Here is a 17314-nt window from a genome sequence, read left to right as displayed (position 1 = left end):
GGTCTCATTTTATTCTTGTTGATTAGATATTTTATATCATTGACTGTTTGATTGTTTCCATAAGTGAGCACAAATGGAACGCGATACATTTTTGAAGCTGATCTCCTAATTAGTCCTTAAGAGTTACAGGGATTTGTTGCTGGTTGGATTTTGTTTTTGTTTTATTACTATATACTTATCCCAGATAAATCAGAAGGCTTTGGAATGTACTATATGCTTTATCCAGGCACAGTAAACTCTTATTTCTATTTGAAGTGTGTTTAATATCAAAATTGTCTATCTGGGTGGTGAGATGTAGGTGGGCTTAAAGACTGCTGGCTGTAGTAGATAATCCACCTGACTATTAAAGCCATAATTTAATCACCTTCTTGCTAGAAGTGAGTGTGACCCCTCTAGACAATCATGCATTCATTCATTTATTAGTGCTCTTTGGTGTATAGATTAGTGGTCCTGAGAAAAGCATGAGCATTGTAGGCATGGGTATGAACGGGTTTGAGCTTGGGACTTGGAAGATCCCTATTGTGGAGTAGACAGCAGGAGCAGAGGTTTAGACTCAAACCAGTGAGCCCTAGAAAGGATTGAGCTTATTGATATGAGGTTTTTTTGTTTGTTTTTTTGTTTTGAAGAGAGGCATTAAGTACTAAGTACATTGCCTTATGGAGTAGATATCTTACCTTGCCCGAGTAGGCATCATTCTAGCAGCATCTTCTGTTTTGATTAAAGTGTTTCTGGAAAGGTGGCATACCCTAAAAGAAGCAGGACTATTTGAAATAGTCAGAATCTTAGTGCTTCCTTGCCATTCCCTTGACTGTTTACCAGCTTGCTGCTGAGGTAGGGTTTGCTTTACATGCTACAAGCAAGGGGAAGATTTGTTAAACATGGTTGGGGGATATCGTACTGGTTTTGAGTCCAGCTGTGTACATTCATCTGCACACAACTTCTTTTCTATCTGGATATTTTACAAATATCTTATATCTAACATACCCAGGTTTTAAATTGTTATGGTATATCCACATTTTCTTAAGCCCTCCATGTCTTTGCTCTCATGATTTTCTTGGGATATCATGGGTCACCGTGTTTCATCCATATTTATCCCCAATCCCCAAATTATCTTAATCTCCTTTTGCATCTACCAAATTCTGCAGGGCCAGCTCAGATGTCTCATTCTTAAAGGAGTTTTTTCTTTTACCTCCAAATAGAAAGTCAGTCTTGTGTGTTCTCCAACAGTTGTTAAAATTATTCGTATATCCTAATGGTTTCACCCCACCAACCTGTATGCTCCTTCAGGCAGAGACAATGTCTCACTCAACAGTATATCCCAATCACTGTATATAGTAGTCAGTCAGTCAGTAAACATTTAATTAGTGGGTTGAGGGAATGAATGAGAGCATTAGAGTAATGATCTTCCTGAGTCTTAAATGCCAAGAGAGCTGGCCCTAATGAAACATGAATGAGAATGAAGAGATAGAAAAATTCTAGACCTGCAACATAAATACCCTACCATAGTGTTAGTTGTGTATACTAGCTTATAAGATGCAGAGGGCTCTAGTAGTTGCTATTCCATGATAGTGAAATTTTTCTATACTCAGTATGGTCTGAGCGTTCGTTATGACCTCATTCACATAACATACCTAAGAGTCTCGCAAATATTGATGGATGTATACTTTTCTACTTTGAGAAGCTGCAGTTGGGTCACTGTGAATTATTAGGGCAGGAAGGAAAAGCAAGAGACTGTCTAGTAAACTCAACCTCTGTTTTGAATGCTGCAATATATCAAAGAATTATCCCAGGCAGTTGTTATGGTAGACGTTGCTATATACTTCCTGCCAATATAGGAAGAGGCTTAGAAAAATTTGCAGTGTATGCTACCCCTCTTCCCGAAAGTCCTGTTCCTATTTGCTCCCAATCACAAAATTCTTCAGTGGGACTCCCAGATTTCTGTCTCCCATGCCCTAGTCTGTTTTCCAATGACTTTAAATGAACAAGTACATTTTCCAGTATTTTTCATTAAGGTCTAATTTTTGTACAGTAAATGCACAGATTTTTTTAAGTTTTCTATTTCCCCACCCAAAGGTGAGGCAGCTAATCTTATTCCTGTCATCACAGAGTAAGTTTGCCTGTACTAAAACAGCATACACATAGGATAAATGGAGTGTTAATGTGCATCATCTGATCTGTGTGCTTCTTGTACCTGTTTTCTATTGCTCAGTGTGTTTTTGAGATTCTACCAGCATCCTTTTCGTTATTGAGTAGTAGTCTATTGTATGAATATACTACAAGGTTCATTTATTCTTCTTTTGACTTCTGAGTTCCCTTCTTTTTCCAGGTTAAGATCGTGTTCTTGTTCTCTCCCCTCCTCTCTCTCTCCCCCCCCCCCCCCCCCAATCTGCAGCTAGTATTTGAAAACGATGTTTGTATTTGATCTTGAGACATGATTTTCTGCTAGAGATTTGGGATAAGGAAACTTAGGCATTGTACTCTCCCCCCATGTACATGGAATTCTGCTCTACATTTGGAGGCATTCATCACAAGTGGTTATAAATACTTGTCTTTTGGCCTCTTCTGCCTTATAAGCTGGAAATGAAGATAGTTACCAGTACTGAACCAGGGGTTTTAATTGGGGCAACATGGTGTGGGTTTTTGATGGTCAATTTCATTTACTTTGCCTAACTTCACTTAAGCCTGTCCTGAACAACTTAAGAGATACAGGTTATATAACTCCATGTTGTCTTGGGAACTTGAATAGCAGCTGTCTGTACTTTAAAGACAGCGAATGCAGAGAAGCGGTGGTTCTCTGAATAATGGCCCACCAACGGGGCTTCTTTGCCAGAGGCAGCTGTGTTTCCGCAAGAGCTGGAAGAGACCTGGTTTCCCTTGCCCACCCCTCAAAAAACCCTTTAGTTCTGTTGTATCATTATATGCTATACTATGACACTCAGTTGTAAACCTCCTTTACTTCCGATTAAGGACTGCAGCACCATAACTATATGTGTAAAACTGACCAGTTAAATTGAACTTGGGAATGTGTGCCTGTTTTATGGCGGGGAGGAGACAGTAAGTTTTTAATTTGATAATTAAGATAAATTGTTATGCTCATTTTGGGAATGCAGTCTTTTATTGGATTCAACGTTTTATACGAGGTTAAGATTAGAATCGCTTTTTTGAAAAACCAGTTGGTAGGGGGATTTCTATTGAAGAGAGTTGATCATTTTTACTGTTCCTTATGACATCCTGAACCTGGAAGCCAAAGAATGAGGGAAGGAAGAGAAGTGATTTCTGAATAGGTTTGTTTCTGGAGTTAGAATAAAAACATCTATTTGTTTGTTTTCTCTCTTGTTCTCTCCACCTTCCATTTAGTAAATACAGGAAGTACCTGGGTCCCATTCCATGGTATTGCTTTGGCTTTTTGCCCCTATATTTGGCTTTGGCGAAGGGACGGTGTCTCAGTAGACTAGAGCCATACCTGAATCCCTTACCTGTAGAGACAGATAACGGTTCTTTCCAAGGAGGGGCAACCCAGCTTGGTGCCAGCACCATGTAACGTTGCAGTGTTTCCCCAAGAGGAAAGCTTTACAATTTTTCCGTGGAATCATTTTACTCCTGGCTTTTGGATTCTCCTTTTGTACAAAGTTCCTTCCCAAATTCTTCCCTGAGCCTGCTTATAACCTCCTACCCAAACCCTCCCTCTGGATATCTCATCCGTGGAGCCATCTGTGGTGCTTTTCCACTCTACCTAATTTAGATTTTGCTGCCAAATCTTTATTCACATTTCATCTTATTCAGAGACGAGAACTATTAGCTCCTTACCAACTTTTCTTGTCTTCTCTCTCTCACTACCTCTCCCTTCTTCTACCACCTCCGCCTTTTCCCAAAAAACCTGTCCCAGAGGCCTATTGACAAGGTGCTCTTTATTTGACTCAAGTTTTGTTCCTGCCTATGGTTTATCTTTGAGGTAGATTTCGTTTCAGGTCAGAGTACTTCGTGGGCTTTCCCCCTCTGGCTATTTCTTACAAATGCCAGGATGTAGACATTGTGCTGAAGGCAGCATCTGCTGTGGCCGTGGCATTAGTGCAGCCTTTTTGTCTGCACTGCAGCATTGAAGCGTCTGAAAGAACTGATCACAGTTTTTGGATGTTCGGAAACTATTGTGACCAAAGCACAAATCATTAGAGAAGGAAGCCTTGGGTGTTGGCTTCATCTTTAACCAGCTTTGATCTGAATGGTTTGTCGATATAAGCATGGAATTTTGAGCAAAATTAAATTCTATTTCCTGTTCTCTCTAATTTCAAACCTGATGCAAGGACATGGTAAGATGTTTATGAGTTTGTTTCTTCATCTATCTTCTTTCTTCAAGCAAATGCTTAAATAGTCCCTCATCTGAACTTGCTTAAGATAGGGTAATTTCTTTTGACATGTCAAAATGCTGAGTTTGTGAAGGCTTGGTTTTTCTTTTCTTGGTTTTTCTCAATATAGTCAGGCTAGGAAAGCTAGCTGCAGTTGATTTCAGCTCTTTTCCCCCCTATGCTGTGTATACACTAAAGGCTATAAGTCTTTAGAAAGGGGCTAGAATTTCATGCTGTTTCCTTTCCTCACGTTGTTCTCTTGCACTGTATCATGAATTTCTGTGTAACTCACTCTTTTCTCCCTTAACAGGGTTGTTGGTACAGAGGAACGTATTCCTATTCCCCTCATGGATTACATCCTTAATGTGGTAAGATTCATGGTAGGGGCAAATAAGTAAAGGTTTGTGATTTTCTGGAAAACGTGCGGGGTTACCAAATAGTTGGGAGATTCCTGGGTTATTATTTTAATGGGGACCCTTAAAATGCGGAGAAGTGAGGAAAGGTGTGCAAACCTTGTTCTGTGACACTGGTTTTCTAAAATTTGGCCAACACTTTTTTTTTAAACATATATTCCCATTTTTTTGGTTACTATTCCCTGTAGGAATCCAAACAGGAAGACTGGGATTTGTTAAGCCAATTCAGTATTATGTTCTTTGAATGTGTCCGCATATATTTTTTCTTGTTACTTGGCCATTTTTCCCATTCACTTCTCTTTAAAAAAAAAAAAAAAAATTAATGTGGTCTTTTCTTGTAACTTCCTGCATCTCACAGGAAAAAGTGAAGTGTTTTAGTTTTCCCAGCATTGTGTCCCCGTTAGGGGAAGCCTACCTAATATTTGTTCTAGCACATTAAGCACTTCCAAGGCTTCCAGGGATGGTTTGATTTGTGCCTGTGTGTTTGTTGCCCACATTTTACTTTCTTACCCTCACAGAATGCTTTATTTGGTCTGAATCAGAGTTGTGGGTTTAATTTGCATTATGAGCTCATTTAAGGAAAAGTATGAATGCTGTTCGCTTGCAGGGAGATAATATTATTGTTGATAATAATAACATTATTAATACAAGGAGCACAAAATGAGGAAAATAAGAGACTAGACTTGAATCTGCCACTAGCTCATGGTGTGGCAAGTTATTTAACCTCTCTGCTCTCCAATTTTATTACTTTGTGTGTGGCTGAAAAGGTGGCTTGGGAAGAAGTTTCCATTATTCCTTAATTTATGGGTGTTTAGTGTTCATATATATCTTTCCCTGTTTACCTGAAGTTTTGTTATTCTAGAAAATACTGATTTCGTTACTATAAGGCTACCCCTGTCCTTACTCCAAGCTGGCCTTTGAAGTGTCAGGCTCTAACTCTTTTTTTCAATTTTTTGTTACTTAGATGAAATTTGTGGAATCTATTCTGAGCAACAATACAACAGATGACCACTGCCAGGAATTTGTGAATCAGAAAGGACTCTTGCCTTTGGTTACCATTCTGGGTCTTCCCAATCTGCCCATTGACTTTCCCACATCTGCAGCCTGTCAGGCTGTTGCAGGTGTCTGCAAATCCATATTGGTAAGAAGCATCTGGTCGAATATTTTCATTGTTTTTAGACGTCTGTTCCAATACTATCTGTGTGTTTCTACTGTGGTCTTCCTTTACCTCCAACTAAAAAGTAATGATGAAATCTGTGGTCACATACTAATGGTGAATTATATGACTAATGAATAGTGTGCCACCTTTTTTTCTCTTTGAAAAATTGAAGTGTTTATTTTTTGTTCCTGAGTTCGGTCAGTAAATAGTTCGAACACTTCAGTTTATTTGATTTTGAAAGTGGTAAAATATATGTAGCATGATATTTATCACTTTAACCATTTTTAAGTGTACACAGTTCAGTAGTGTTAACTTCATTAATATTATTGTGCAACCCATCTCCAGAACTCCCTTCATCTTGAACAACTGAAATTCTATACCCATTCAACAACTACCCCATCCCCTCTCCCTCCCAGCCCCTGATTAAACACCATTCTACTTTCTATCTGTATGACAGTTGACTGTATGACAGTTTACCTCATGTAAAATGCACTTCATAAGGTACTTGTCCTTCTGTGACTGGCTTATTTTGCTTAGCATTATGTCTTTAAGATTCATCCATGTTTTTGGTTATGTCCTAATTTCCTTTATTAAGGCTGAATTTACTCCATTCTGATGTTTAAACCAGGTTTTGTTTATAGATATTTATTCATTGATAAACCTTTGGGGTGCTTCCATGTCTTGACTATTATTATAAATTAGTGCTGCTATGAACATGGGTGTGTGAATATTTCAAACCTCTGCTTTTGTATGTGGTGAGAACACTTGAGGTCTACTCTTAGCAAATTTGTTGAGTAGAATACATTATTACCTATGGTCACCATGTTATACATTAAGTCCCCAGCAGTTATTCATCCTGTCACTGAACATTTGTACCCTTTGACCAATATCTCCACGTTTCCCTCCAGCCCCTGACAAACCATCATTCTGTTCCCTGGTTCTGTGAATCTGACTTCTTTAAATTCCACCTGCTTTCAGTACTTTTGGACGTATACCCACAAATAGTAGTGCTGAATCATATGGTAGTACTGGTTTTAATTTGTGGGGGTACTACCACACTATTTTCCACGCACCTTCACATTTCACATTTCAACCAGCAGTGCACAAGGATTCTGATTTCTCCACATCCTCACCAACGCTTACTATTTTCTGGTGTTTTTTTGTTTGTTTGTTTTTGTTTGTTTGTTTGTTTGTTTTATAGTAGCCAATCCAGTGGGTGTGAAATGAGATCTTGTGGTTTTTATTTGCTTCTCCCTGGTTAATGATGTTGAGCATCTTTTCATGTTCTTGTTGTTATTAGACTATTTTTGGAGAACTATCTGTTCAGGGCCTTGGTGCGTTCTTCTATGGGTTATTTTTTGTTATTGAGTTGTAGTTCTCTATATATTTTGGGTATTAGTCCCTTATCAGATAAATGATTTGCACATACTTTTCCCATTTCATGGGTTACCTTTTCACTTTGTTGACTGTTTTAGTTTCAATTTTGAAGAAGTCCAGGTTATTGTATTTGTTTTTACTTTTGTTACTTGTGCTTTTCGTGTCATATCTAAGAAATCATTGCCAAGTCCAATGTTGTGCAGCTACACTACAGCTTCTTGTGTTTTATAGTTTTAGCTCTTACATTTAGATCTTTGATGTATTTTGAATTAGTTTTTTTTTTTATATGGTACCAGATAAGGTCCAACTTCATTCTTTAGCTAACACTGTTTGTTGAAAAGACTGTCCTTTCCCTATTGCACCCTTGTCAAATGTCATTTGGCCATATATGTGAGGGTTTATTTGGGTGCTTCCTGTTCTATTTCATTAGCCTTGATGTCTGTCTTTGTCAGTACCACTTTATTGTTGATCCTCACCTGAGGGTATTTTTCCAGTAATTTTTGGAGAGAGGGGGGGAGAGAGAGAAACATTGATTGGGTGGCTCTCTCACGAGCCCCAAACAGAGCTGGGGATCAACCCTGCAACTGACGTACATGCTCTTGACCAGAATCAAACGCAGGACCCTTCAGTCCATGGGCCAACATTCTATCCACTGAGCCAAACTGGCTAGGGCAGTACCACACTTCTTATTTCTATAGCTTTGTGGTGTCAATTTTGGAAATCAGGTAGTGTGAGACCTTCAACTTTGTTCTTTTTCACGATATTTATATCTCATTCGGTCCCTTAAAATTGTTATATGAATTTAAAGAGATTTTTATATTTCTGTAAAAAAAAAAATCCATAAAACCACCATTGAGATTTTTATAGGGATTACATTAAATCTATGAAGCTCTTTTATTAGCTGGGTGGACGATAATAACTATTTTCTGCTACAAATCATAAGTCCAGTTGCTTATGAACTTAAAAAGATCCATAATTATGACATGTCTGCATTTAATGTTTTATTTTGCTTTACTCTGTGAATATTTGTTATTTCATAACTAAGAGAGGGAAAAGGGCTGCTCCATTCTTATCTCACTTCTTAAGATACTATGTGGGAATAGATAGGTCTATTTAAAGCCGTAGGAAAGTTACATAAGTTCTCATATTTCAATGACAAGTGATAGTATTTTACTATCAGATATTTTTTAAGATTCAAAGATAGTACAAAGGCCATATAATCCTTGAGTTGTCTCATAAAACAAACAAATTGACTAGCTGATGCCTGTCCTAGAGCAGTCTCTCTTGTTGTTGGAAGGAAAGAACATTTATAATAGTGGTTTACTTCCATGCTTTGGAACTTTGCCTAACTTTGCTCCCTGTTGAACAAAATTTGGAATTCATCTTATAGCATGAAGACCTGGCTATGAGTATATTCAAATTTATTGGCTTACCACATTTGAAAGCCTCTCATTTGAGAAAAGTAATGTGTTGCTCTGGGAGGTGTTGAGGTGTGTTAGCTACATTCATGTCTTGGCTCCACCATTTATTAAGAGACAATGGCCAAGTCTGAAACTGTGAGACTTATCTTCCATTTCTTCTATTGTGACTATGAAAGACATGCATATGAAGTTCACTATACATGTTTTAATTCTTCTTGTTTCAGACACTGTCGCATGAACCCAAGGTCCTTCAGGAGGGTCTCCTTCAGTTGGACTCCATCCTGTCCTCTTTGGAGCCCTTACACCGCCCAATCGAATCTCCTGGGGGTTCAGTGCTGCTGCGAGAACTGGCTTGTGCTGGCAATGTCACTGATGCTACCCTCTCAGCTCAGGCCACACCTCTGCTGCATGCACTCACTGCTGCCCACGCCTACATCATGATGTTTGTTCATACTTGCAGAGTTGGACAGGTAAGAGTTATCTTAGGGGTAAACATGTTGGTTTAAAGGCAGTGAAATACCTAGGGTGTCCATGTGGCATCTTACTGTGCTTAGCAGTTCTACCTAGGCTAGCTAATGAAAGAACAGCTTTAGGGTAAGATTTTTTCTTTCCCATGGTTGACTTAGGTCTATGCTTTAACTTTCTGTCTAGTTTCACTTTCCCTAAGTATTTTTTTTTTTATTCATTAGAAGTTGAGTGACCACATATTTGTTTTGTGAACCCGACCTTTTTAAGCGTAAAAGGGGTTGGTTTAAATAGCAAATATGTAGCATTCATATGGACCGCCTGGAATGTATAGTTAATCTTTGAAGCAGGCAAGCCTCATCTGGCCTGTTACTTCCTAATCTTTCTACAAATGCCTGAGGCTTGATAATGGGATGCCAAGAAGGAAGTTTGACAACAGAACATTTAAGTCAATGTAAATGAACAGATTACTAAAGATTTCCCAAATACAAACCCTATGCCTACAGTCCTTGTGAGGTTCATCTTGTGATTCCAGAAATGTGGGTTTATTTGTGTGCTCACAGTTTTACTATCTTTACTCAAGTAATCTATTGTAAAGATTAATGGTACAATATTTTAGCAGCCCTGTTTTATTCTATTGAGCAGAAGTATATTCATTGAATCAAGTCAAATGAAAAGCAGTCATAAATTCTTTAGAAATACTTAGACTATATACCAAAGCCTTAGGGATTCATTTTTCTTAATTAAATGAAATGTTTAATTGAATGAATTAAATAAATCTAAATATTTATTGAAATAAATGATGGAAATAGCATGCCCCCATCACCGAAGAAATTAGAAAGCTGTCAATGAATTTACAAAACTGTTTGTTTGACTTGGAAAAATAAGGTTACCTATGACTTCTGTTTTTCACTTTACAAAAAGCAATTAAAAGAGATGTTAGAGTCAGATTATAAATATTGTCAAAGAATACCGTATGGAACTGTGATCTTAAATGTGGAAGCTTTTTTGAAAAAGACAACTGTGAAAATAATACAGAAGGGAAAATAGAATCCTTCATCCTTGTTAAACAGCTGATTTTGAATATAATTATTCAGAGATCAATCCAAAGATCATCTTCTTTTTACTTTGGTTGCAGAGTGAAATTCGTTCCATCTCCGTAAACCAGTGGGGTTCTCAGTTGGGTCTGAGCGTTCTGAGCAAGCTGAGCCAGCTGTACTGCTCCCTGGTGTGGGAAAGCACTGTCCTCCTCTCCCTGTGTACCCCAAACAGGTAAGGGATTGGTCAACTCTTATTTCTTTCCTAACGGAAAAACTAAGCTCAGTGAGCCTGGAGTATTGGTCTTCAGTCAAGGATAGAAGTGTATAGGAAAGAGTTCAGAGGCTTCCTTGTCTGTCTTCGTCCGTTCTGGCTGCTATAACAAAATATCACAGACTGGGTCCTTATAAACAACAGAAATGTATTGCTCAGGGTTCTGGAGGCGGGAAGTCTGAGATCATGGCGCCAACATGATTGGGTGAGGGCCCCCTTCCAGGACACAGACTTCTTGTTGTAACCCCACATGGCAGAAGGGACTAAGGACACTAGTCCCATTTGTGAAGGTTCCACCCTTGTGACTTAAGCACCTCCCAAAGGCCTTTCCCACTAATACCATCACATCTGCATTAGGGTTTCAATATATCAAGTTTAGGGAGGGGCACAAACATTCAATTTGTAACATTGTCCTCACCAGCCTAGGGACTTACCTAAAAATCTGATTTATGTATCTGTTTTATGATGAGATAACATAGTGGCTTTTAAAATTTGGCCTGTTGTTAACCATATTGAAAAATTTGAGTTGGAAACCTGTTGAGTGCTACTTCAGGAATTCTATCATTGAGATGTTCTGTTAGGTCAACTTGCCTGCTATAGGAAGGATAGTGTCAACTAAGCAAGTTAGAGACCAAGCACAACATAAGATATGAACTATTATATCTAAGTTTTTGGGCTCACTATTTCTCTTGTGGCAGCCTACCATCTGGGTGTGAATTTGGCCAAGCGGACATGCAGAAGCTGGTTCCAAAGGATGAGAAGGCAGGTACGACCCAGGGCGGAAAAAGAGCAGGTAACTCCAAGAAACTAAAATCTCAGACGTTCTTTTAAGTTCTGTCTGTCTTTACAGGTCGGTTTGAAAGTTTAGTTTAACATTCTAACACCTCTAATCCTTAATTTTTTCCTTTCATTGTTTTTTTTTGTTTTTGTTTTTTTAATGTTTTTATTTATTTATATTTTTTTAGAAAGGGAAAGGGAAAGGGAGAGGGAGAGAAAAATGTCTTGTCAACTGCCACCTACATGCCCCCTACTAGGTAGGGAGTGAGTGCATAATCCAGGCATGTGTCCTTACCAGGAATCCAGCCTGTGACCTTTTGGTGCAAGGGACAATGCTCAACTAACTGAGCTGCACTGGTCAGGGCCCTTTCATCGATTTTTAATTATTTTAAAAGTTAGCTTTTTATCAATTTTTGTATAAAAATATATACACACAGTGGTAAAAATTTGAAGGTGTAGTAGAAAGAAGAATCACCCATATTTGTACCACACAAAATATAATATTTTGAAAGTGTCTTTGTAAGCTTTTACCCTGAGGATATATTTTATTAACATAGCTACAGTTGTCTTAGATACAACATTTTACAGATCTCTTTTCACTTAACATTAAGTGTCATTAAGGTACAAGGAATTAATCATTCCCTGTTAAATTTCTAATGTACAATTTGAAAAGTGAACATCTTTGTATGTAGTGTTATGCAACTCTCAGATTGATTCCTAGAAATTACCCTATCAAAGGGTATGATGGGACTTTAATTTTTGTATATGCTTGTTTTTCAGCTAAATAATTTTTAATTGGCTGTGGCACACTAAAACCACAATGTCCAATATGGTAGCCTCTAACTATGTATGAGTGTTGAATACTTTAATATAGCTAGTACAACTAAAAAACTAAATATTTTTCTTACTTCTTCATTCTCCCCCACCCTCCTGTCTCCCTCTCTCTTTTTTTCTTTTATTAAGGGGAAGGTGGTAATGGGTTGAAATTTGTCCCCCCTTCCACTACCACCACCACCCCCTGCAAGCTCCTTAGAATATGACCTTATTTGGAAATAAGGTTGTTTCAGATATACCGTATTTTTTGGACCATAAGACGCTCCGGACCATAAGACGCACCAGTTTTTAGAGAAGGGAAATGAAGAAAAAAAGATTCTGAAACAAATAGTGTCCTAAAATATTTTATGTGCATTAAAACCCAACATCACAGTCATAAACACATGTAATCAACCCTGTAAAGTAAACAGCAGCATTTAGAACCATTTTAGAGCCGGGCAAGCACACAGAGACCACACAGAGCCGGGCAAGTAAAAAAAACTTTTTCTTAAAAGTATATGTGTAGGCTATATTTGGACCATAAGACGCAGGGACTTTCCCCCCCCACTTCTGGGGGGGGAAAAGTGCGTCTTATGGTCCGAAAAATATGGTAGTTAATTTGAGGTCTTAGGTTGGGTGGAGAAAACTGAATTTTTAATTTTTATTATTTTAAATGTAACCATTGTTACCCTGTTCTCTAGTTGGAAGACTTTTAAATATGTTTGGAACAAGTTGGGTATGTAAATCTTTTTTCAAACTAAATTGTATTAAATATAAACACATATCAATTATTATGAACTATAAAATAGATACCATTTTAAAGTATTTAGTATAGAATGTAAAATCTTGAGAATTTAATTTGGATTAAAAGTATATTAAAATTATACTTGTTTCTATTTACATTTTTATATGGATAGTAGAAAATTTAAGATATATATAACTCATTATATTTCTAATAAACAGTGCTAGTTTAGAAAATAGCTTTTATGTTATAGCACAATACAAGTTCCAAATTTCAATAAGCAGAAATGATACATAATTTTCTGACCCTAATATAACAAACGTAAAATTAATAAAAGCAGCTTTTTTAGGAAGTTTTTTCTCCTATATTCTGCATTAGGGAGGAAATCCTTTTGATAAACTATCCTAAAGATAATTTTATGTATAAAAATGCATCAGATATGCTTTAAACTTTATTGAAATTACTAAAAGTGTAAATTAATAGATAGCAGATGTTCTATCTAATAAAGAGGGAATATGCTAATGGACCCTCGTGCCATCACAAAGATGGAATATGCTAATTGATTGTCCCGCCCTCAATGATGGCGACCCCCACAGCAACAAGATGGCAGCGTCCAGTACCCTCAGCTTCACCAGGGCACCTGGCTCCGAAGTCCCCCAGTCCCCTCAGCTACCTAGGGTCCGCTCAAGGTGCAGGTAACCAGGGCCTGCCAAGGCTTGCGCTGCCAGCAGTGGCAGCAGCAGAGGTGTAATGGGGAATCACCTTCCCCTGATTGCCAGGTCGCCTGGCAGGCCATGCTAGGAGACCCCTCTCCAGTTCATGAATTTCCATGCACCGGGACTAGTAACTTAGGAAACAAATAAGGACTGATGTTACAGTATGGAACAGGTTACAGAATTAATAAAATATATACACACCTGACAAGGTTAATTTTGGAGAAAATGAACCAAACCAACAATTAGAGTATCAAAATACATCAAATTTAACTCAAGAAAAAGAACTGAGAACAAAATTAAAATAGTGTCAAAGGATTACCTTCTCTAATCCATGCACATTTTTCCCAGCAGTGTCTTTCGCACATGAAACCAAGATGACTCAGTTTGCACTTAGTTTTTCCAGAAAACTTGGTGGGGTGTTTTATAACATTCACCTAAAGCCAATTCTTAAATCTAAGAGTACACACACACACCCAAAAAATACATATCTCACATTTATGTACAAAAATCATAAGTTCTAGGTTTTATATTTCTACAGTGGTGTAATCTATGACATGTGCCATGAGTTTACTAATAAGCTATAGAATTCTTGCAGGGCATGCTCCCTGACAGTATGAGGGCACCATGCACATTGTAGTCGGCCTAAGGGGTACCCCTGGATTTTGAAGTGCCTGCAGTCTTCCACAGTAGCCTTGGATTAAGGCTGTTCATAAGCTTTCATTGGGAGATGTCAGTATTAGCTAAAAAGAGCTCCAAGGAGAGAAGCATATCAGTATAGTTTGGGATTTTTTTGTTTTGTTTTTTGTTGTTGTTTTTTGTTTGATTGTTTTGGGTTTTTTTGTTTGTTTGTTTTTTCTTTTCAAATTTAGGTAGATTCTTTTCAGATTTGGGACTCTTCAGAACAAGGAACCAGGTAAATGCTGGTTTCACATGGTCTTACTGGTCTTCTCTTCTGTCTATAGATGGGGAGCAGGATGCCACAGCTGCAAGTATGGATGCTTCTACCCAAGGCTTGTTGGAAGGCATCGGGCTTGATGGTGACACACTGGCTCCTATGGAGACAGACGAACCTACTGCTTCAGACTCCAAGGGCAAATCTAAAATCACACCTGCCATGGCTGCCAGAATTAAGCAAATCAAGCCTTTATTGTCAGGTGAGTGATTCCTTTTTCCACTCCCTTTTCTGGCTTTCAGAGCCTTAACCGGTTCTCAAACAAATTGAGTTGGTATGGCTGTATTTGCCCATTCCCATTAAGGAAATTTAAAACTTTGGTGGCTTGCCTTGGCTGATGTTCCTCAGTGCATTGGCCCAAGCATCAAAGGGTCGCTGGTTCAATCCCTGTCCCTGGTCTGCCCTGGTTAGGGTGCATGTGGGAGGCAACCAATCCATGTGTCTCACATCAGTGTTTCTCTCTGTAAAAATCAATGGAAAAAATATCCTCGGGTGAGGATTACAAAGGAAAAAACTTTGGTGGCTCGTTTTTAGGTATACTTTATTGAGTGTACTATGTGATAGGTTCTGTATTTATTGCTAGGGATTCAAAGATAAGAGAATCACTTACTAAAAACACTCTACCATTTCCCTATCTATAGTTCCTTCCCTGCTATTCATTCTTCAACTGCAAATGGCTTCTGCTTCCACCAATTCTACTGAAATGTCTTACCAAAATACCTACAACCTCCTTAATGCTAAGTTTCTTGTATGTTTCAGACTCCTTGTCACTTCTCTATTGCATGATAGTTGACCTTCTTAAAATGCTCTTTTCTTGACTTTTGTAGTATAAAACTCTACTTTCCAGTTACCTGTTTTGCTATTCCATCCAGTCTTCTCTTTCTCTGTCCCTTATACATAGCAAGTGACATGGTTAATTTATTTGTATTTTAGTCAAGTCACTTTGACAACTCTGGAGATCACATTAGCATGATACAAGACCACATTAAAGATGTACACTAATCTGTCTCTGCCATTTTTTTTTTGCCCTTTAATGTAATATCAATGTTTGGAGGGTCTGTTTTTTCTGTTCCTCGGTATTTGCCAGTTTCTGCCACCTTAATGTAGAGGAAATTGAAGGTGTTAAATTTAGACTCTGGGAGTCGAGCTCGGCCCCAAAGCAAGCAGAAAACAGCTTTTGTTTGGCGTTGCCATTTGTTATCTTAAAACCCCTTGAACATTCTGTTCTAATTTACGTAATTCTACTCCTTTTGTTTTAATTTGGAAACCTACCACTACTAACCCAAACGGAAGGAAGATTGACCTAGAAGATGGCTCCCCTTTCTTGGTTAGATGTCTTGGACTATGTATGCTATGTATGACCTTGGGTAATTCTAAGGTTTCTGTGTGGGTCCACCTCATGATTTTGATGTCTATTTTTTTGTGGTTGCTGACCTTGCTGACTACCTTTGAGCCACTTTGGTGTCTGGTCAACCGAAGGCAGTGGTGAAAAAAGTACAAACTTAAGTTTGGGTGCATTAGATTTTTAGAATCTGGGCGTATTCAATCTCTAACCAGGTAATGCAAGTATTCAAGTATGGAGAATTATTTTAAGAAAAGCAAGTTAATGCAAAAATATAATATGCCTAGGCATATCTTCTTTTTTCTATCCATTTCCTTTTACATGTTTTTTGGATTGTACTTTTTGGTTCAACCGTATATACTTGAAATTCTCAACCTTTTTCATCTTGTGGCACACATAAATTAATTACTAAAACACTCAGCACACCCCAAAATATATTTTTTGCCAATCTGACTTAAAATTGGTATGATTTTGATTAATTCACACTGCTGGCTATTGTTGTATTGGCTGTAGTCACTTTTTTATTTGACAATCTAATGGAAACGAGGTAAGTGCCCCTGACTAAATAGTCAGGAATTTTAGGTTTTAAAAATTCTTGTGACACATGGCATGCTGGTTGAAAATCACTGACATAATACCAAAAACATTTCCCAAAAATAATTTGAAATACTTATAATCTACCTAACACCTTAAGAAAGCCACTTAAAATTGTTTATGCTTTTCCTAGCTGTCTTTTTCCCTTTGGGGACCATATCTGTAATGTAAAAGGACAATATATAATATGTATGATGTTCTTTTCTGGTCTGTCATTAACATTTTTGTCATTTTTAAAGTTCTCTGTAGGCATTATAAGTGACTTCATAATAACCCAGTAAATGTATTATTTACTTAAGTAGTTCTTACTGCTATATTACTCTCTGCAAAGGTGGTTTCAATTTCTACTTCCTCTAGCAGTCTGAATATTTGTCTTGTTTGACTTTCATGTTTGTTATATATCCAGCGCCAAGACATGTCTCTGTCTCCTGCCTTTGAAAGAGGCATTTATTCCCTGTGGAACTTCCCTTTTGGATTTTGATGTAGAGAGACAAATCCAGGTGTTTCCTACGTGTTGGCTGGCAGGAAGTGGTCAGTCATAAAAATGTATTAATGCTAATGTGTCTGTTATAAATGAAACTAATTCTGAGAATACTGTCCGCCTTATTCTAACTTTTGGATTCCAGCCTCTTCTAGATTAGGCCGAGCACTTGCTGAGCTGTTTGGACTCCTTGTTAAACTCTGTGTGGGGTCTCCTGTCCGCCAGAGAAGGAGCCATCATGCTGCCAGCACCACCACAGCACCGACACCCGCTGCTCGATCAACCGCCTCAGCCCTCACCAAGCTCCTCACAAAAGGCTTATCTTGGCAGCCTCCACCTTATACACCGACTCCCCGCTTCAGGTAAGGTTCTGCTTAAGATCCAGAGTCAAATTGTCTTGGTGGGCTC

The 17314-nt window shown here is 38.1% G+C and overlaps 1 protein-coding gene and 1 long non-coding RNA gene across 21 annotated transcripts in view; both read left to right on the top strand.

Moving 5' to 3' along the window:
- The window catches only part of HUWE1 (HECT, UBA and WWE domain containing E3 ubiquitin protein ligase 1), a 143592-nt gene that overhangs the window by 68923 nt on the left and 57355 nt on the right, over window positions 1–17314 (top strand). For 19 of the 20 annotated variants that reach the window (XM_036428912.2, XM_036428911.2, XM_036428928.2 and 16 more), the window contains 7 exons: window positions 4654–4711; window positions 5721–5897; window positions 8938–9183; window positions 10317–10450; window positions 11188–11282; window positions 14500–14691; window positions 17052–17268. In XM_036428912.2, coding sequence (XP_036284805.1) covers window positions 4654–4711; window positions 5721–5897; window positions 8938–9183; window positions 10317–10450; window positions 11188–11282; window positions 14500–14691; window positions 17052–17268 — 1119 coding nt within the window. The remainder of the gene's footprint in view (window positions 1–4653; window positions 4712–5720; window positions 5898–8937; window positions 9184–10316; window positions 10451–11187; window positions 11283–14499; window positions 14692–17051; window positions 17269–17314) is intronic. The other variant, XM_036428918.2, reaches the window with a different exon arrangement.
- LOC123651946 lies at window positions 12938–14009 on the top strand. The gene is made up of 2 exons (XR_006740959.1): window positions 12938–13313; window positions 13666–14009. It is a non-coding gene; the product is annotated as an uncharacterized LOC123651946 (long non-coding RNA).

Source organism: Pipistrellus kuhlii, unplaced genomic scaffold (genome assembly GCF_014108245.1).
Source record: "Pipistrellus kuhlii isolate mPipKuh1 unplaced genomic scaffold, mPipKuh1.p scaffold_m20_p_95, whole genome shotgun sequence".
NCBI lineage: Eukaryota > Metazoa > Chordata > Mammalia > Chiroptera > Vespertilionidae > Pipistrellus > Pipistrellus kuhlii.
This window is presented reverse-complemented; position numbering and strand designations above follow the sequence as displayed.